The sequence below is a fragment of the Zonotrichia leucophrys genome, unplaced genomic scaffold, assembly GCF_028769735.1.
Source record: "Zonotrichia leucophrys gambelii isolate GWCS_2022_RI unplaced genomic scaffold, RI_Zleu_2.0 Scaffold_542_34351, whole genome shotgun sequence".
NCBI classification, from domain to species: domain Eukaryota; kingdom Metazoa; phylum Chordata; class Aves; order Passeriformes; family Passerellidae; genus Zonotrichia; species Zonotrichia leucophrys.
The window spans coordinates 1-21,829 of NW_026992747.1; the positions used below are offsets into that span (position 1 = coordinate 1).

At 40.3% G+C, this 21,829-nt stretch overlaps 1 protein-coding gene across 1 annotated transcript; it reads right to left on the bottom strand.

The window, feature by feature from the left end:
- Positions 1 to 968: 968 nt before the first annotated feature.
- LOC135441800 (signal-induced proliferation-associated 1-like protein 3) lies at positions 969 to 21,772 on the bottom strand (the record flags this gene model as incomplete). Its single annotated transcript, XM_064701350.1, has 11 exons — positions 21,427 to 21,772; positions 20,551 to 20,860; positions 16,891 to 17,073; positions 15,051 to 15,134; positions 13,402 to 13,517; positions 12,137 to 12,219; positions 10,564 to 10,790; positions 8,664 to 8,735; positions 4,420 to 4,567; positions 3,348 to 3,501; positions 969 to 1,064 (listed from the first exon to the last, which is right to left on the bottom strand). Coding segments are annotated over exons 1-11 (1,819 nt in total), but the record flags the coding sequence as incomplete, so codon positions are not given.
- Positions 21,773 to 21,829: the final 57 nt, after the last annotated feature.

Here is a 21,829-nt window from a genome sequence, read left to right on the forward strand (position 1 = left end):
AAATTAACCCAGGCAGAACAAGGACATGGCTCGCTGCACTGGAACCCAAAAATGCACAAAATTACCCCAAAAATACCCCAAAATCAACTCCAAAATACCAAAAAAAATACCCAAAATTAGCCTAAAAAATACCCCAAAAATAGCCCAAAAATATCCCAAAAATCATCCCCAAAATACCCAAAAAATACCCCAAAATTAGCCCAAAAATCATCTCCAAAATTAACCCAAAAATGCACAAAATTACCCCCAAAATATCCCAAAATCAGCTCCAAAATAGCCAAAAAATATCCCAGAAATTCCCCCAAAATTACCCCCAAAATACCCCCAAAATATCCAAAAAATGTCCTAAAATTCACCCAAAAATCACCCCAAATTTACCCAAAAATTACCCCAAAAATTTCCAAAAAACATCTCCACATTTAGCCTAAAAAATCCAAAAAAAATACCCCCAAAATATCAAAAAATACCCCCAAAATTACCCAAAAATTCCCAAAAAACTTCCAGAAAGTATCTCCAGATTTCACCCAAAAATTCCCCAAAAATTACCCCAAAAATATCCAAAAAATATCCCAAAATTCCCCCAAAATCAGCCCAAAAAATTCCAAAAAAATCTCCAGATTTCACCTAAAAATCCCCCCAAAAATACCCCTAAATGTCAAAAAATACCCCCAAAATATCCCAAAAATTATCCCAAAATTAACCCAGTAAAACCTTAAATTCACCCAAAATTTACTCAAAAATTTCCAAAAAATTACCCCAAAAAATCTCCAGATTTAGATTAAAAATCCCCCCCAAAATATCAAAAAATACCCCCAAAATATCGAAAAAATCCCCCCAAATCCCCCCAAAAATCCCCAAAATCCACCCAAAATTTCCTCAAGCGCCCCCAGAATTTTGCCAAATCCTCCCAAATTCCCAAAATTCCCATTTTTTTCCCAATTTTTTCCCATTTTTCCCCATTTTCTCACCTTCGTAGGCCTTGGCCGCGCTCACCAGCGTCGCCCACTCCAGCCCGGCCGTGTCCGGCAGCGGCATCAGCCCCGGCTCCAGCCTGGCCACGGCACCTGCGGGAAAATTCCCAAAATTCACAGAATTCCCAAAATTCCCAAAGATTCCAGAAAATTCCCACAAATTCCAACATGTTTCCCAAAAAAATCCGGGTGAAAATCCGCAAAAAATCGCCCAAAAAATCCCATTTTTTCGTCAAAATTCACCCCAAAAATCCAATTTTTTAGCCCAAAATTCCCATTTTTCAGCCCAAAATTCCCATTTTTTTCATTCAAAATCTCACCCAAAATTCTGATTTTCCAACTCAAATTTCCCCCAAAATTCCCCCAAAATTCCCCAAAAAATCTAAAAAAAAATCCCCCAAAAAATGGGGTTGAAATACCCAAAAAAATCCCATTTTTTCATCAAAATTCACCCCAAAATTCCCATTTTTCTGCCCAAAAATCCACTCCAAAATTCCAATTTTCCATCTGAAATTTCTCTCCAAAATTCCCGAAATTTCTCTTGAAAATTCCCAAAATTCCCAAAAAAAATTGGGGCTGAAATCTCAACAAAATTCAATTCTTGAACCAAAATCCCCAAATCCGGGGATCAGCCCCGGCTCCAGCCTGGCCACGGCACCTGCGGGAAAATTCCCAAAAATTCACAGAATTCCCAACAATTCCCAAAGATTCCAGAAAATTCCCACAAATTCCAACATGTTTCCCAAAAAAATCCGGGTGAAAATCCGCAAAAAATCCCATTTTTTCATCAAAATTCACCCCAAAATTCCCATTTTTCTGCCCAAAAATCCACTCCAACATTCCAATTTTACAACTGAAATTTCTCTTAAAAATCCCCCAAAAATATTCCCAAAATTCCCAAAAAAATACCCCAAAAAATCCCATTTTTCTGCCAAAAATTCCCATTCTTCACTCAAAATTCACCCCAAAATCCCATTTTGTCACTCACAATCCCACCCAAAAATCCCAAATTTTCAACTCAAATTTCCCCCAAATCCACAAATCCCAAAAATTCCCAAAAATTCCAGAAAATTCCAGAATTCCCAAAAAAATCCGGGTGAAAATCCGCAAAAAATCCCCCAAAAAATCCCATTTTTTCATCAAAATTCGCCCCAAAATTCCGATTTTCCAGCCCCAATTTCACAAATTCCCAAAATCCCAAAAATTCCCAAAAATTCCCACAAATTCCAACATTGTCCCCAAAAAATCTGGGTGAAAATCTGCAAAAAATCCCATTTTTTCATCAAAATTCACCCCAAAATTCCCATTTTTTCACTCAAAATCCCACCCAAAAATCCCGAATTTTCAACTCAAATTTCCCCAAAATTCCCAAAAAAATCTTAAAAAAAAATCCCAAAAAAATGGGGTTGAAATACCCAAAAAATCCCATTTTTTCATCAGAATTCACCCCAAAATTCCCATTTTTCTCCTCAAAAATCCCATTTTCCAACTTAAATCCCACCTAAAATCCCGAATTTTCAAGTCAAATTTCCCCCAAATCCACAAATCCCAAAAATTCCCAAAAATTCCAAAATTCCCAAAAAAATCCGGGTGAAAATCCGCAAAAAATCCCATTTTTTCATCAAAATTCACCCCAAAAATCCCATTTTTTCACTCCAAATCCCACCCAAAATTCTGATTTTCCAGCCCCAATTTCACAAATTCCCAAAATCCCCAAAATTCCCACAAATTCCAACATTTTCCCTCAAAAATCCAGGTGAAAATATGCAAAAAAATCCCATTTTTTCATCAAAATCCACCCCAAAATTCCGATTTTCCAGCCCCAAAGACCACCCCAAAATTCCCAAAAAATTCCCAAAAAATCCCAAAAAATCCCCAAAAAATAAAAAAAAATCCCAAAAAAATCCCAAAAAAATCCCCAAAAAATCCCAAAAAAATTCCCAAAAAATCCCAAAAATATCCCAAAAAATCCCCAATAAAATCCCCCAAAAACTCCCAATAAAATCCAAAAAAAATCCCAAATTTTCCCCCAAAAATTCCCAAATTTTCCCCAAAAAATCCTCAAAAAATCCCAAAAAATTCCCAAATTTTTCCCCAAAAATTCCCAAAAAAATCCCCAAAAAATTCCCCAAAAATTCCCAAAAAAATCCCAAATTTTCCCCAAAAAATCCCAAAAAAATGCCCCAAAATCCTAAAAAAAATAAAAAAATTCCCCAAAAAATGCCCAAAAATTCCCAATAAAATCCCCAAAAAATCCCCAAAAAAATCCCAAAATTCACCCAAAAAATCCCCAAAAAATCCCAAATTTTCCCCCAAAAATTCCCAAATTTTCCCCAAAATTCCCAAATTTTTCCCCCAAACTTGGGAATTGCCGACCTTTCCTGTTGGGCAGGGTGTTCCTGCTGGGCGGCGCCTCCGGGAAATTCCCCAAAATTCCCAAATTTCCCGAATTCCTGGAATTTTCGGAATTTCTGGAATTTTCCGAGCGGCTCCCGCAGAGACTCTCGTCCGACAGCGTCCGGTGCAGAGGCTGGGAAAAGAAAAATAAAATTAATAAAAAATAAAAATAAAAAATTAATATTAAATAATAATAATACAATTAATAAAAATTAAAAATTAAAAATAATAATTAGATTAATAAAAATTTAAAATTTAAAAATACAATTTTTCCTTTATTTTTAATAGAATAATCACTGGAATTTCCTTATTTTTAATTTTAAAAATCCAGATTTTTTCTCATTTTTCATGGAAAAAAAAAGCAGATTTTTTTAAAAAAGAGAAAAAATCTGGGAGTTTTCACATTAAAAATTGGATTTTTGTAGGTTTTTCCCCATGAAAAATGAGAAAAATTTCCCAGATTTTTTCCTACTAAAAACAGAAAAAAATCCAAACTTTTTCTATTAAAATTTGAAAATTTGTGAGTTTTTTCCCCCATTGAAAATGAGAAAAAAATCCAAATTTTTTTTCTCCAAAAATTAGAAAAATTCTGGATTTTTAGGCTTCAAAATTCAAATTTTTGCCCATTTTTTGGGGGTAAAAATTCAAATTTTCGCCATTTTTTCACCTAAAATTTCCAGATTTAAAATTTTTAAATTTTAAAATTTTGGGGAATTTCATGGAGAATAACTGAGATTTTTTCACCATTTTTTTCGGCTTAAAAATTCAAATTTTTGCCATTTTTGGGGCTAAAAATTCCATTTTTTCGCCATTTTTTCACCTAAAACCTTCGGGTTTTTTGCATTTTGGGCCTGGAAAATTTGGGAATTTTGGGGAATTTCAAGGAGAAAAATTTGAGGTTTTTTTCACCATTTTTGGGGCAGAAAAATCTCATTTTTTGGGCTAAAAATTCCATTTTTTCGCCATTTTTTCACCTAAAACCTTCGGGTTTTTTGCGTTTTGGGCCTGGAAAATTCGGGAATTTTGGGAATTTTGGGAATTTTGCTCTCACCGGGCTGGGCTCGGGCTCAGGACAGGAATTGTCCATCAGGATGAGGCGTTTGAGGTCGTCCTCGATGGAGGATTTGGGGAGGCGCCGGGGGGAGCGAAGATCCCGCAGGGACGCCCGGAGCCGCGGCTGCCCGAACACGTTCACCTGCCTGGGACAGAATATTCCGGAAATTCCATTAAAATTCCATGAAAAACAAAAAAATTCCCATAAAAATCCCATTAAAAATAAAAAAAATCCCATTAAAAACCGAAAAAAATCCCATAAAAATCCCATTAAAATCATCAATTCCTGGATGTCTCAACACGTTCACCTGGCTGGAATGGAAAATTCCAGATAATTCCATAAAAAAACCTGGAAAAAAAATTTCCATAAATCCCAAAAAAATCCAATTAAAATCCATTAAAATTAAAACAAAATTTCACTAAAATCTCATTAAAATCCCATTAAATGCCCCAACACATTCACCTGACTGGAAAACAAAATTCCATAAAAATCCTGGGAAAAAAATCCCAGAAAAAAACCCAAAAATATTAAAAAAAAATCTCATTAAAATCTCAATAAAATCCCACAAAAAATACAAGAAAATTCCAATAAAAATCCCCCCAAAAAATCCCATTAAAATCTGGAGTTGTGGCTGCCCGAACACGTTCACCTGCCTGGGACGGAAAATTCCAGAAATTCCATCAAAATTCCATCAAAAACAAAAAAAATCCCATTAAAATCCCATGAAAAACAAAAAAAATCCCAAAAAAATCCATTAAAATTCATTAAAATCCCATTAAAAACATCAATTCTTGGATGTCCCAACACGTTCACCTGCCTGGGATGGAAAATTCCAGAAATTCCATTAAAATCTGGGAAAAATCCCAAAAAAATCCATCAAAATCCCAAAAAAATCCACAAAAAAAATCCCATTTAAATCCGTTAAAATCCCAATAAAATCCCACAAAAAATACAAGAAAAATCCATCAAAATTCCACAAAAATCCCATTAAAAATCCACAAAAAAATCCCATTTAAATTCGTTAAAATCCAAAAAAATCCCATTAAAATCTCAATAAAATCCCACAAAAAACACAAGAAAATTCCAGTAAAAATCCCACTAAAATCCAAGAAAATTTCAATAAAAATTCCACGAAAATCCCATTAAAAACATCAATTCTTGGATGTCCCAACACATTCACCTGCCTGGGACGGAAAATTCCAGAAATTCCATCAATTCCATGGAAAACAAAAAATCCCATAAAAATCCCATTAAAAATAAAAAAAAATCCCATAAAAATCCCATTAAAAAAAAAAATCCCATTAAAAAAAATCCCATTAAAAACAAACAAAAAAATCCCATTAAAAACAAAAAAAAATCCCATTAAAATCCATTAAAATCTGGAGTTGTGGCTGCCTGAACACATTCACCTGCCTGGGACGGAAAATTCCAGAAATTCCCAATTTATTTCCCATTTTTTCCCCAATTTATTTCCAATTTTCTCCCCAATTTTTATCCCATTTCCCCCCAATTTATTTCCCATTTTCCCCTATTTTTTCCCCAATTTTTTCCCCAATTTTCCCCAATTTATTTCCATTTTTTATCCCATTTTTATCCCATTTTTCCACAATTTATTTTCAATTTATTTCCCATTTTTTCCCCAATATATTTCCCATTTTCTCCCCATTAATTCCCAATTTATTTCCAATTTTCCCATATTTTCCCCAATTTATTTCCCATTTTTATCCCATTTCCCCCAATTTATTTTCAATTTATTTCCCATTTTTCCCCAATTTATTTTGCATTTTTCCCCATTTTTTCCCCAATTTATTTCCAATTTTTCTCATATTTTCCCCAATTTATTTCCCATTTTAATCCCATTTTCCCCCAATTTATTTCCCCAATTTATTTCCAATTTATTTCCCATTTTTATCCCATTTCCCCCAATTTATTTTCAATTTATTTCCCATTTTTCCCCAATTTATTTCCCATTTTAATCCAATTTTTCCCCCATTTACCCCAATTTATTTCCAATTTATTTCCAATTTTTCCCCAATTTTTTCCCATTTTCCCCTTTTTTCCCATTTTTTATCCATTTTTTCCCCCATTTTTCCCCCCAATTTATTTCCAATTTTTTTTCCCATTTTCCCCCAATTTTTATCACATTTCCCCCCAATTGATTTCCCATTTTTATCCCATTTTTATCCCACTTCCCCCCAATTTATTTCCAATTTATTTCCCATTTTAATCCCATTTTCCCCCAATTTTTTTCCCATTTCTTTGCCAATTTTCATCCCATTTCCCCCAATTTATTTCCAATTTTTTCCAGTTTTTCTCATATTTTCCCCAATTTATTCCCCGTTTTTAGCCCATTTTTCCCCATTTTTATCCCATTTCCCCCCAATTTATTTCCAATTTATTTCCCATTTTTATCCCATTTTTTCCCCAATTTATTTCCAATTTTTCTCATATTTTCCCCAATTTATTTCCCATTTTTATCCCATTTTTACTCCAATTTTTTCAAATTTTTTCCTATTTTTTCCCATTTTTTATCCATTTTTCCCCAATTTATTTCCCATTTTTTCCCCATTTTTCCCCGAATTTATTTCCCATTTTTTCCCCAATTTTTATTCCATTTTCCCCCTATGTATTTCCAATTTATTTCCCATTTTTCCCCATTTTTATCCCATTTCCCCCCAATTTATTTCCAATTTATTTCCCATTTTTATCCCATTTTTTCCCCAATTTATTTTCAATTTATTTCGCATTTTTCCCAATTTTCCCCATTTTATTTCCCATTTTTATCCCATTTCCCCCAATTTATTTCCCATTTTTCCCCCAATTTATTTCCAATTTTTATCCATTTTTTCCCAATTTTTATCCCATTTTCCCCAATTGATTTCCAATTTATTTCCAATTTTTCTCATATTTTCCCCAATTTATTTCCCATTTTTATCCCATTTTTATCCCATTTTTTCCCCAATTTTTATCCCATTTCCCCCCAATTTATTTCCAATTTATTTCCCGTTTTTATCCCATTTTTCCCCAATTTATTCCCCAATTTTTCCCCAATTTTCCCCAATTTTTATCCCATTTCCCCCTATTTTTCCCCAATTTTCCCCATTTTATTTCCCATTTTTATCCCATTTCCCCCAATTTATTTCCATTTTTTATCCCATTTTTTATCCCATTTTCCCCAATTTATTTTCAATTTATTTCGCATTTTTCCCCAATTTATTTCCCATTTTTTCCCCAATTTATTTCCAATTTTTTCCAATTTTTCTCATATTTTCCCCAATTTATTTCCCATTTTAATCCCATTTTCCCCCAATTTATTTCCCATTTTTTCCCCATTTTTCCCCCAATTTTCCCCCCATTTATTTCCAATTTTTTCCCCATTTTTCCCCATTTTTTCCCCATTTTTCCCCAATTTATTTCCCATTTTTTCCCCCAATTTATTTCCAATTTTTTCCCATTTTTTTCCAATTTTTTACCCTTTTTTCCAGAATTTTTATCCCATTTCCCCCCAATTTATTTCCCATTTTTATCCCATTTTTTTCCCAATTTTTTCCCAATTTTTTCCCCAATTTATTCCCCATTTTTCCTCAATTTTTATCCCATTTCCCCCTATTTTTCCCCAATTTTCCCCATTTTATTTCCCATTTTTATCCCATTTCCCCCAATTTATTTCCAATTTATTTCCCATTTTTATCCCATTTCCCCCAATTTATTTTCAATTTATTTTCTCATATTTTCCCCAATTTATTTCCATTTTTATCCCATTTTCCCCAATTTATTTCCAATCTTCTTCCCATTTTTTCCCCATTTTTTCCTCAATTTTTTCCAATTTTTCTCCAATTTTTCCCCTTTTTTTCCCCAATTTTTATCCCATTTTCCCCCTATTTATTTTCAATTTATTTCCCATTTTTCCCCAATTTATTTCCCTTTTTTTCCCCAATTTTTCCCCCATTTCCCCCAGTTTATTTCCAATTTATTTCCAATTTTTTCCCCATTTTTTTTCCATTTTTTTCCCATTTTTCCCCATTTTCCCCCAATTTTTATCCCATTTCCCATTTTTTCCCCATTTTTCCCCCCAATTTATTTCCCATTTTTATCCCAATTTTTCCCCCATTTTTTCCCCCCATTTACCCCAATTTATTTCCAATTTTTCCCCATTTTTTCCCCAATTTATTTCCAATTTTTCCCCAATTTTTCCCCTATTTTTCCCCATTTTTATCCCATTTTTCCCCATTTTCCCTCACATTCTGGTTTCGTTTCCGTCTCTTCCTCTCCCGGGGATTTTCGGGGCCGGAATTGGAGCAGCGGGGCCGGACCTGCAAAAAATCCCAAAAATTCCGAATTTTCACCCCAAAATTTGGGAATTTGAACAGAAAAAATTGGGAATTTTCACCTCAAAAATTGGGAATTTTAATGTAAAAAAAAAGGGAATTTTTACCAAAAAAAATTGGGAATTTTCACCCCAAAACATTGGGAATTTGAACAGAAAAAATTGGGAATTTTCACCCCAAAAATTCAGAATTTTCACCCCAAAAATTCAGAATTTTCACCTCAAAAATTGGGAATTTTCACCCCAAAAATTGGGAATTTTAATGTAAAAAAAAAGGGAATTTTTACCAAAAAAAATTTGGGAATTTTCACCCCAAAATTTGGGAATTTCCACCCCAAAAATTGGGAATTTTCACCCCAAAAATTGGGAATTTTCACCCCAAAAATTGGGAATTTTCATGTAAAAAAAAGGGAATTTTCACCCCCAAAAATTGGGAATTTTCACCCCAAAACAATGGGAATTTTAATGTAAAAAAAAAGGGAATTTTTACCAAAAAAATTGGGAATTTTCACCCCAAAAATTGGGAATTTTCACCCCAAAAATTGGGAATTTTAATGTAAAAAAAAGGGAATTTTCACCTCAAAAAATTGGGAATATTTAACCCCCAAAAAATGAGAATTTTAATGTAAAAATGGGAATGTTCACCCCAAAATCAGGAATTTCATTCTAAAATTGGGAATTTGCCCAAAATTAGGGAATTGTGACCCAAAAAATTGGGAATTTTCACCAAAATTTGGGAATTTTAACCCCCAAAAAGAGAATTTTAATGTAAAAAATGGGAATTTCAACCCAAAATTTGGGAATTTTTCACTCCAAAAAATTGGGAATTTTCACCCAAAAATCAGGAATTTTTACCAAAAAATTGGGAATTTGAACAAAATTTGGGAATTTTTTCACCCCAAAAAATTGGGAATTTTCACCCCCAAAAATTGAGAATTTTAACGTAAATAATGGGAATTTTCACCCAAAAATCAGGAATTTCATTCTAAAATTGGGAATTTTCCCCCCAAATTTGGAATTTTAAAGCCCAAGAAATGAGAATTTTAATGTAAAAAATGGGAATTTTCACCCAAAAATCAGGAATTTTTACCAAAAAAAATTGGGAATTTTGCCCAAAATTTGGGAATTTTTACCAAAAAAATTGGGAATTTTGCTAAAAATTTAGGAATTTTTACCCAAAAATCAGGAGTTTCATTCTAAAATTGGGAATTTGCCCAAAAATTGGGAATTTTCACCCCAAAATTTGGGAATTTTGACCCCAAAAATTGAGAATTTTCACCCCAAAAATTGGGAATTTTCAGCCCAAAATTTGGGAATTTTAACAGAAAAATGTGGGAATTTTCACCGCGAAAATTGGAAATTTGAACCCTTGAAAATTGGGAACTTTAATGTAAAAAAAATGGGAATTTTGACCAAAAAAAAATTGGGAATTTTTACCCCCAAAAATTGGGAATTTTAATGTAAAAAAAGAGAATTTTTACCAAAAAAAATTGAGAATTTTCACCCCCAAAATTCAGAATTTCAATGTAAAAAAAAGGAAATTTTACCAAAAAAAATTAAGAATTTTCACCCCAAAACATTGGGAATTTTAATGTAAAAAAAAGGGAATTTTAACCGCAAAAATTGGGAATTTTCACCCCAAAAATTGGGAATTTTCATGTAAAAAAAAGGGAATTTTCACCCCCAAAAATTGGGAATTTTAATGTAAAAAAAAGGGAATTTTTACCAAAAAAAATTGGGAATTTTCACCCAAAATTTGGGAATTTCAACCCAAAATTTGGGAATTTTCACCCAAAATTTGGGAATTTCCTCACCTGTCCCGCCCAGCAGGTGGCGCCACCCCCGAGGTTTCCTTGGGGCTCCTTTGGGAATTCCGGGAATTTTGGGAATTTTGGGAATTTGGGGGGTTTGGGGGGATTTGGGGATTTTGGGAATTTTGGGAATTTTGGGGATTTTTGGGAATTTGGGGGCTCCGGGCGTCGGCGCCGCTCTCGTCGGGGTCGCTGGAGGCCGAGCTGGAGAGCGGGGAGCGGCTGCAGGGCTGGAAAAAAACGGAACATTTCAGGAATTTTGGGAATTTTTGGAATTCCAGAGGATTTGGGAATTCTAAATCCCAAAAATTTCTAGGTTTTGGGGGATTTTTTCAAGATTTTTTTGTAATTTTTGGGGATATTTTTGGGATATTTTTGGGAATATTTGGGGAATTTTTTGGAATTTTTGGGGAATTTTTTTGGGATTTTTGGGATTTTTTGGGAAATTTTTTGGGAATTTTTTGGAATTTTGGGGGAATTTTTGGGGAATATTTGAGGAATTTCTGGGGAATTTTTGGGGAATATTTTTTGGAATTTTGGGGGTTTTTTTGGGAATTTTGGGGGGATTTTGGGGGGATTTTGGGGGGATTTTGGGGAATTCTGGGGTTTTTTAGGGGATTTTTTTTTGTGATTATTTTGGGAGAAATTCCAAGATTTTTTCAGGATTTTTTCAGGATTTTTGGGGGAATTCTGAGGTTTTTTTGGGCATTTTTGGGGGGATTTTTTTGGGAGTTTTGGGATTTTTTTTGGGAATTTTTTGGGATTATTTTGGGATTTTTTAGGGATTTCCAGGAATTTATTTTGGGATTTTAAAAAGGATTTTTGGGGGATTTTTTGGTGATTTTTCTGGGGGAATTTTTGGAGGATTTTTCGTGGAGTTTTTTGGGAATTTTGGGAATTTTTGGGGGGAATTTTTTCAGGAATTCCAGGATTTTTTGGGAATATTTGGATTTTCCATCTCTCACCTGGGGCAGCCGTTTCGGGGACTCTTCCCAAAGGGCTCAGGGAGGGAATTTTGGAGAAATTTTTCTGGAATTTTTGAGGAATTTTTTGGGAATTTTTTGGAATTTTTTAAGAATTTTTGGGGAAATTATTTTTAATTTTTTGGGGATTTTTTGGGAATTTTTTGAGGAATTTTTTGGGAATTTTGGTATTTTTGGGGAATTTTTTGGGAATTTTTGGGGAATTTTTGAGGAATTTTTTGGGAATTTTTGGGGAATTTTTGAGGAATCTTTTTTTTTAATTTCTTGGGAATTTTTGGGATATTTTTTGGGAATATTTGGGGAATTTTTGGGGAATTTTTTCAGGATTTTTTCTGGGGAAATTCCAGGATTTTTGTGGAATTTTTTGGGCATTTTTAGGGGGATTTTTTTCAGGAATCCTGGGAATTTTTTGGGATATATTTGGAAATTCCAGGATTTTTTTGGGGCGATTTTTTGCGAATTTTGGGGGGAATTTTTTCAGGAATTCCAGGATTTTTTTGGGAATTTTTGGGGGGGAATTTTGGGATTTTTTGGGGGAATTTTTTCAGGAATTCCAGGATTTTTTAGGAATATTTGGGATTTCCATCTCTCACCTGGGGCAGCCGTTTCGGGGATTCTTTCCCCCCCGGGCGCTTCCCGGGAATCCGGGCCGGGATCGGGATGTGCCAGAGGGGCTCTGGGGAAATTCCGGAATTTTTGGGGAATTTTTGGGAATTCTCCATCACCAGCTCCAAATTTCCCACCGAATTCCCAAATTTCCCACTAAAATCTCGATTTTCCCACCAAATTTCCTTCCCAAATTCCCAATTTCCCACAAAATTCCCAAATTTCCCTCCTCAATTCCCAATTTTCCCTTTAAACTCCCAAATTTTCCCACCAAATTCCCAAATTTCCCACCAAAATCTCAATTTTCCCGCCAGATTTCCCTCCTAAAATCCCAGATTTCCCTCCCCAACTCCCAAAATTCCTCCAAATTCCCAAATTCCCCATAAAATTCCCAATTTTCCCACCAAATTTCCCTCCCCCATTCCCAAATTTCCCATAAAATTCCCAAATTTCCCTCCTGAATTCCCAAATTTTCCCTCCAAATTTCCAAGTTTTTCCCTCCAAATTCCCAAATTTCCCTCCAAATTCCCATTTTTCCCTTCCAATTTTTCCTCCAAATCCTGAATTTCCCTCCCCAATTCCCAAATTTCCTTCTAAATCCCCAATATTTCCCACCAAATTCCAAAATTTCCCTACAAAATCCCCAAATTTTTCCCTCCAAATTCCCAAATTTCCCACCAAATTTCTCTCCCAAATTCCCAATTTCCCACCAAATCCACAATTTTCCCGCCAAATTTCCAATTTTCCCACCAAAAAATCTCAATTTTCCCACCAATTTTCCCTCCTCAATTCCCAGATTTCCCTCAAAATTCCCAATTTTCCCTCCCCATTCCCAAATTTTCCCACCAAAATCTCGATTTTCCTACCAAATTTCTGCCACAGTCCAAACTTTCCAATTCTCCAATTTTTTCCCATTTTTTCCCATTTTTCCCAAATTTCCATCCACATTCCCAAATTTCCTTCCTCTATTCCCAATTTCCTCTGCCAAATTCCCAGATTTCCCACCAAAATCTCAATTTTCCCGCCAAATTTCCCTCCGCAATTCCCAGATTTCCCACCCCATTCCCAAATTTCCATCCAGATTCCCAAATTTCTCTCCCCCATTCCCAAATTTCCCACTAAAATCTCAATTTTCCCACCAAATTTCCCTCCAAATTCCCAAAATTTCCCACCCCCATTCCCAAATTTCCCCCTAAATTCCCAGATTTTCCTTCCAAATTCCCAAATTTCCCCCAAATTCCCAATTTTTTACCCGTTTTGCTCCTCTCGGTTCCTCCCTCTCCTCCGGCGGCTTCGGAGCGGCCAAAATTCCCAGAATTCCCGGAATTCCCGGAATTTCCTGGATGTGGCTCCGCCCCCCGCTGCGACCTGCGGGGAAAATCCCAAATTTTCATTTTTTTCCCTCCATTTTTTCCACATTTTTCCCAATTTTCCCCCCAATTTTTCCCCCAAATTTTTCCAATTTTTTCCCATTTTTCCCCCCAATTTTTTCCCTATTTCTTTCTTATTTTTTCCCCAAATTTTTCCAATTTTTTCTCAATTTTCCCCAGCTTTCCCATCAATATTTTTCCATTTTTTCCCAATTTTTCCCCCCCAATTTTTTCCCAATTTTCCCCCATTTTTTTCCCATTTTTCCCAATTTTCCCCCCAAGTTTTTTGCAATTTTTTACCAGTTTCTCCCCCAAAATTTTTCCTTTTTTTTCCCAATTTTTCCCAATTTCCCCCAATTTTCCGCCCAAATTTTTCCAAATTTTTTCCCCCCAAATTTTTCCCTTTTTTTCCCATTTTTCCGAATTTTCCCCCCATTTTTCCCCAAATTTTTCCAATTTTTCCCCCAAAATTTTTCAATTTTTTCCCAATTTTTTCCCCAAATTTTTCCAAATTTTCCCAATTTTCCCCCAATTTTTTCCCAATTTCTCCCCAACTTTTCTCTCAAAATTTTTCCAATTTTTTCCCCATTTCCCCCAATTTTCCCCCCAATTTTTTCCCCAAAATTTTCCCAATTTTTCCCCATTTTTTCCCAATTTTCCCCCAAAATTTTCCCATTTTTTCCCATTTTTCCCCAATTTCCCCCAACCTTTCCCCCAAATTTTTCCCAATTTTTCCCCCCAATTTTTTACCCTTTTCCCCCAAAATTTTTCAATTTTTTACCAATTTTCCCCCCAAAATTTTTTCCCAATTTTTTCCCAATTTTCCCCCCAAAATTTTTCCCAATTTTTTCCCCCAAATTTTCCCATTTTTTCCCAATTTCTCCCCAATTTTTTTCCCAATTTTCCCCCAAATTTTTTCCCATTTTTTTCACATTTTTTCCCAATTTTTTCCCAATTTTCCCCCCAATTTTTTTCCCATTTTTTCCCAATTTTTTCCCAATTTTCCCCCAAAATTTTTCCCAATTTCTCCCGATTTTCCTCCCAATTTTTTCCCGATTTTTTCCCATTTTTTCCCAAATTTTCCCCATTTTTCCCATTTTTTCCCAATTTTTCCCCCCAAATTTTTCCAATTTTCCCCTAATTTTTCCCCCATTTTTCCCACTTTTTCCCCCAATTTTTTCCCAATTTTTCCCAATTTCCCCCCAAATTTTTTGCAATTTTTTACCAATTTCTCCCCCAAAATTTTTCCAATTTTTCCCCCAAATTTTTCCAATTTTTTTCCCAATTTTCCTCCCATTTTGTCCCCAATTTCCCCCCGCAATTTCTCCCCCAATTTTTCCCAATTTTTACCAATTTACCCCCAACTTTTCACCCAAATTTTTCCCATTTTTTCCCATTTTTCCCCCCAATTTTTTCCCGATTTTTTCCCAATTTCTCCCCAATTTTTTTCCCAATTTTCTCCCCAATTTTTCCCAATTTCCCCCCAATTTTTTTCCATATTTTCCCATTTTTTCCCATTTCCCATCCCCACCTGGCGCTGCCGGGGGCAGAGAAGCTTCCGGAAGGTTGGCGGAAAGCGGAGCCGGAATGGGGAGACTCCGGGAAACTCAGGGGCCTGAAATGGGGAAAATTGGGAAAAATTTGGAAAATTAGGGGGAAAAATGGGAAAAATTTAAAAATATTGAGGAAATTTGGGTTAAAAATGGGGAAAAATTTGGGAAAATTTGGGAAAAAAAAGGAAAAAAAAATGGGGAAAAATGGGAAAAATTTGGGAAAAAAATTGAAGAAAATTGGGGGGAAATGGGAAAAATTTGGACTAGAAGGGGGAAAAATTTGGGAAAAATTAAAAAATATTTGGGAAATTTGGGTTAAAAATGGGAAAAATTTGGGAAAAAATTGAAAAAAAAAGGGTAATTGGGAAAAATTGGGAAAAATTGAAAAAATTTGGAAAATTAGGGGGAAAAATGGGGAAAAATTTGGGAAAAATTTTAAAATATTTGGGAAATTTGGGTTAAAAATGGGAAAAAATTGGGAAAAATTGAAAAAAAAATTGGAAAATTAGGGGGAAAAATGGGGAAAAATTTGGGAAAATTTGGGAAAAAAATTGAAGAAAATTGGGGGCAAATGGGAAAAATGGGGAAAAATTTGGGAAATAAAATTGGAATTTGGGTAAATAAATTGTTAAAAAAAGTAATTGGATGGAATGAAAATATTAGGGTTAAAAATAGGAAAAATTTGGGAAAAAATTAAAAAAAAGGGATGGTTAATTGGGAAAAATTGGGAAAAATTAATTGAAAAATTTGGAAAATTAGGGGAAAAATGGGAAAATTTGGGAAAAATTTAAAATATTTGGGAAATTTGGGTTTAAAATGGGAAAATTGGGGAAAAAATGGGAATATTAGGGGGAAAATGGGAAAATTTGGACTGAAGGGGAAAAAATGGGGAAAATGATTTGGGAAAATTTAAAAAATTTGGAAATTTGGGTGAAAATGGGAAATAATTTGGGGAAATATTGAAATTTAAAACTGAGAAATTAGGGGGAAAATTGGGAAATTTGGGATGGAAGGGGAAAAATTTGGGGATAATTGGGAAAATTGGGAAATTTTGTTTTGGGAATTTTGGGGAAATTCTGGGAATTTGAGGAGTTGAGAATTTGGGGAATTTTGGGAGGGAATTTTGGGGGAGATTTTTTGAGGGAATTTTGAAGAACATTAAGAAATTTGGGGAAAAATTTTGGGAGAATTTTGGGGAAAATTTTAGGGAGGAATTTGGAAATTTGGGGCAAATTCTGGGAATTTTGGGTGGAATTTTAGGTGGATTTTGGGAAAAATTTTGGGAAAAATTTTAGGGGATTTTTTGGGGTGTTGGGGGAAAAATTCTGGGAATTTTGGGGGGAATTTGGGGGGAAAATTCTGAAATTTTGAAGGGAATTTTCGAACATTTGGGGGGAAATTTTGGTGGAATTTTGGGGGAATTTTCAGGAATTTGGGAGGAGATTTTTTGAGGGAATTTTGAAAAACATTTAAGAAACTTGGGGGAAAATTTTGGGAGAATTTTGGGGAAAATTGTCGGGGGGAATTTTGGAAATTTTGGGGCAAATTCTGGGAATTTTGGGTGGAATTTTAGGTGGATTTTGGGGGGGATTTTGGGGGGAATTTTGGGGAAAATTTTGCGGAAAATTTTAGGGAATTTTTTGGAGTGTTAGTGGAAAAATTCTGGGAATTTTGGGGGGAATTTGGGGGAAAAATTCTGAAATTTTGAAGGGAATTTTCGAACATTTGGGGGAAATTTTGGGGAAATTTTGGGGAATTTTTGGGGATTTTTGGGGAAATTTTGGGGAATTTTCAGGAATTTTGGGGATTTTCCGTCACCTTTTCCCCGGCCCCGTCGGTGTCTCCCTGGCAGGGCCGGTGCCCATCGGTGCCAACCCCGGCTGTGCCCGTTTGGTGCCCCCACGGTGCCAGGAGGGGGCGCTGCGGAACCCGGCCCGGAACGGCCCCGGCAGCGGCTCCGGATCCGCCTTGGGCTCCAGTGCCAGCGACTCCGACCAACCCCTGCGGGCACAGAGGGCACAGCTGGCACCCGGATGGCACCAGGATGGCACTGGTGGCACCAGGATGGCACCAGGATGGCACCAGGGGGACATGGGGACAAAGGGACAAGGGGATGTGGCACTGGGGTGGCACCGGATCCGCCTTGGGCTCCAGTGCCAGCGACTCCGACCAACCCCTGTGGGCACAGATGACACCCAGATGGCACCAGGATGGCACCAGGATGGCACCAGGATGGCACTGGTGGCACCAGGGGGACAAAGGGACATAGGGATGTGGCACTGGTGGCACTGGGGTGGCACTGGGATGGCACCGGATCCGCCTTGGGCTCCAGTGCCAGCGACTCTGACCAACCCCTGCGGGCACAGCTGGCACCCAGATGGCACCAGGATGGCACCAGGGGACAAAGGGACATGGGGATGTGGCACTGGGTTGGCACCGGATCCGCCTTGGGCTCCGCTGCCAGGGACTTGAACCAACCCCTGTGGGCACAGATGGCACAGCTGGCACCCCGATGGCACCAGGATGGCACTGGTGGCACCAGGGGGACAAAGGGACAGGGGGATGTGGCACTGGGGTGGCACCAGAGTGGGTCCAGATCCACCTTGGGCTCCAGTGCCAGCGACTCCGACCAACCCCTGCAGGCACAGATGGCACAGCTGGCACCCAGATGGCACTGGTGGCACCAGGGGGACAAAGGGGACATAGGGATGTGGCACTGGGGTGGCACTGGGATGGCACCGGATCCGCCTTGGGCTCCAGTGCCAGCGACTCCGACCAACCCCTGCGGGCACAGAGGGCACAGCTGGCACCCAGATGGCACCAGGATGGCACCAGGATGGCACCAGGGGACAAAGGGACAGGGGGATGTGGCACTGGGGTGGCACCGGATCCGCCTTGGGCTCCAGTGCCAGCGACTCCGACCAACCCCTGTGGGCACAGAGGGCACAGCTGGCACCAGGATGGCACCAGGATGGCACCAGGATGGCACCAGGATGGCACCAGGATGGCACCAGGGGGACAAAGGGACAAGGGGATGTGGCACTGGGATGGCACTGGGATGGCACCGGATCCGCCTTGGGCTCCAGTGCCAGCGACTCCGACCAACCCCTGTGGGCACAGAGGGCACAGCTGGCACCCGGATGGCACCAGGGGGACATGGGGACACGGGGATGTGGCACTGGGATGGCACCACTGCAACAGAGGAAAGGTGGCACCCATGCCATTGATGGGACTTGGCAAAGGTGGCACTGGTGGTATCCAAGACACTCAGATGGCACCAATGGCACCAAGATGGCACCAATGGCATCCATGACATCCAAATGCCACCAATGGCACCCGAGATACCCCAATGGCACCAATGGCACCAAGATGGCACCAATGGCATCCATGGAACCCAAGTGCCACCAATGGTGCTCCCAACAACCCAATGGCACCAATGGCACTCAGATGCCACCAATGGCACCAAGATGGCAAAAATGGCATCCATGACATCCAGATGGCACCAATGGCACTCACAACATCTCAGTGGCACCAATGGCACCCAAGACACTCAGATGGAACCAATGGTACCAAGATGGCACCAATGGCATCCATGACATCCAAATGCCACCAATGGCACCCGGGATAACCCAATGGCACCAAGATGGCACCAATGGCACCCACAACAACCCAATGGTGCCAATGGCACCCAAGACCTTCAGATGTCACCAGTGGCACCAAGATGGCACCAATGGCACCCACAACATCTCAATGACTCCAATGGCACCCGAGATAACCCAATGGCACCAAGATGGCGCCAATGACCTCCATGGCACCCAAGTGCCACCAAGGACACCAAGATGCCACCAATGACACCCGAGATAACCCAATGGCACCAATGGCACTCAAAACCTTCAGATGGAACCAATGGCACAAAGATGGCGCCAATGACCTCCAAGACACCCAAGTGCCACCAATGGCACCCACAACAACCCAATGGCACCAATGGCACCCAAGACCTTCAGGTGTCACCAATGGCACCAAGATGGCACCAATGGCATCCAAGACACCCAAATGCCACCAATGGCACCCAAAACATCTCAATGGTGCCAATGTCATCCAAGACTTTCAGGTGGCACCAATGACACCCAAGACAATGAGATGTCACCAATGGCACTAAGATGCCACCAATGGGCCCAAACAACCCCAAGGGCACCAATGGCACCCAAGACCTTCAGGGGGTCACCAATGGCACCAAGAGCACAACCCAATGGCACCAATGGCACCCAAGACACCAGATGGCACCAATGGCACCAAGATGGCACCAATGGCATCCATGACATCCAAGTGCCACCAGTGGCACTGACAACATCCCAATGGGACCAATGGCACCAAGATGACACCAATGGCATCCAAGACACCAAGATGGCACCAATGTCATCAATGGCACCAAGATGGCTCCAATGGCACTCACAACAACCCAATGGCACCAATGGCACCAAGACTCAGATGCACCAATGGCACAAGATGGCGCCAATGACCTCCAGCACCAAGTGCCACCAATGGACATCAAGACACCAAAAATGGCACCAATGGCACCCAAGACCTTCAGATGTCACCAATGGCACCAAGATGGCACCAATGTCTTCCATGACACCAAGATGGCACCAACATCACCCACCTCACCAACCCCACCACTCCTGGGCGTGCCATCCTCGTGGCGGCACGATGCTGCGTGACGGTGACGAGTGCGCAGGAGTCGATCATCTGCTCGTGGCTCAGCGCCACGGCCGCCACTTGCACACCCAGCAGGCGCTGCCGCGCGCAGCCCGGCCTGCCAGGCGAGCCGCGGCGGCACGGATGGCACCCAGGGGACAGGGCCGCAGGTGCACCAATGGCATCGATGGCACCAGATGGCACCAATGGCACCCAAGACACTCAGATGCACCAATGGCACCAAGATGGCCACCAATGGCACTCCAGACACCAAGGGCACCAATGGCACCCAATGACTCAAGATGGCCCAATGGACACCAAATGGCACAATGCAGACCATTCAGATGGCACCAATGGCACCCATGACACCAAGATGGCACCAATGGCACTCAACAACCCAATGGCACCAATGGCACCCATGACACTCAGATGACACCAATGGCCTCCAAACTCTCAATGGCAATGGCACATGACATCCAGATGCACCAGTGGCACCAAGACATCTCAGATGGACCAATGGCACACATGACACCAATGGACCAAGACACCAATGGCACCAGTACACCAAGATGGCACCAATGGCACTACAAACCAGATGGCGACCAATGGCACCCAGACACAGATGGCCCAATGGACCCAAGATCACCAATGCACCAATGGCACTCAAGACATCCAATGGCACCAATGACAACCCAAGACCAATGAATCACCAATGGCACCAAGATGCCACCAATGACTTCCATGACACCCAGATGGCACCAACATCACCCAACCCCCACCAACCTCCTGGGCGTGCCATCCTCGTGGGGCGGCACGATGCTGACGGTGACGGTGACCGAGGTGCGCAGGAGGTCGATCATCTGCTCGTGGCTCAGCGCCACGGCCGCCACCTTGCACACCTCGAGGAGGCGGCTGCCGCGCCGCAGCCCGGCCTGCCAGGCGAAGCCGCGGCGGCACCGGGATGGCACCCAGGGGGACAGGGGCCAGCAGGTGGCACCAATGGCATCGATGGCACCCAGATGGCACCAATGGCACCCAAGACACTCAGATGCCACCAATGGCTCCAAGATGGCACCAATGGCACTCAAGACATCTCAATGGCACCAATGGCACCCATGACACCAAGATGGCTCCAATGGCACCCACAACAACCCAATGGCACCAATGGCACCCAAGACCTTCAGATGTCACCAATGGCACCAAGATGGCACCAATGGCACCCAAGACATCTCAATGGCACCAATGGCACCAAGATGGCACCAATGGCATCAGTGGCGCCCAGATGACACCAATGGCACTCAAGACATCTCAATGGCACCAATGGCACCCATGGCACCCTGATGACATCAGTGGCACTCAAGACATCTCAGTGGTACCAATGGCAATCAGATGGCACCAATGGCACCCACAACAACCCAATGGCACCAGTGACACCAAGATGGCACCAATGTCCTCCATGACACCAAGATGGCGCCAATGGCACCCGAGACAACCCAATGGCACCAATGGCACCCAAGACCTTCAGATGTCACCAATGGCACCAAGATGGCTCCAATGGCACCCACAACAACCCAATGGCACCAATGCAACCCAAGACACTCAGATGCCAACAATGACACACATGACACCCAGATGGCACCAACATCACCCAACCCTCACCAACCCCCACCAACCTCCTGGGCGTGCCATCCTCGTGGGGCGGCACGATGCTGACGGTGACGGTGACCGAGGTGCGCAGGAGGTCGATCATCTGCTCGTGGCTCAGCGCCACGGCCGCCACCTTGCACACCTCCAGCAGGCGGCTGCCGCGCCGCAGCCCGGCCTGCCAGGCGAAGCCGCGGCGGCACCGGGATGGCACCCAGGGGGACAGGGGCCAGCAGGTGGCACCCATGGCATCGATGGCATCAGTGGCACCAATGGCGTCAATGGCACCAAGATGGCACCAATGGCACCCAAGACACTCAGATGCCACCAATGGCTCCAAGATGGCACCAATGGCACCCATGACACTCAGATGCCACCAATGGCACCAAGATGGCACCAATGGCACCCAAGACACTCA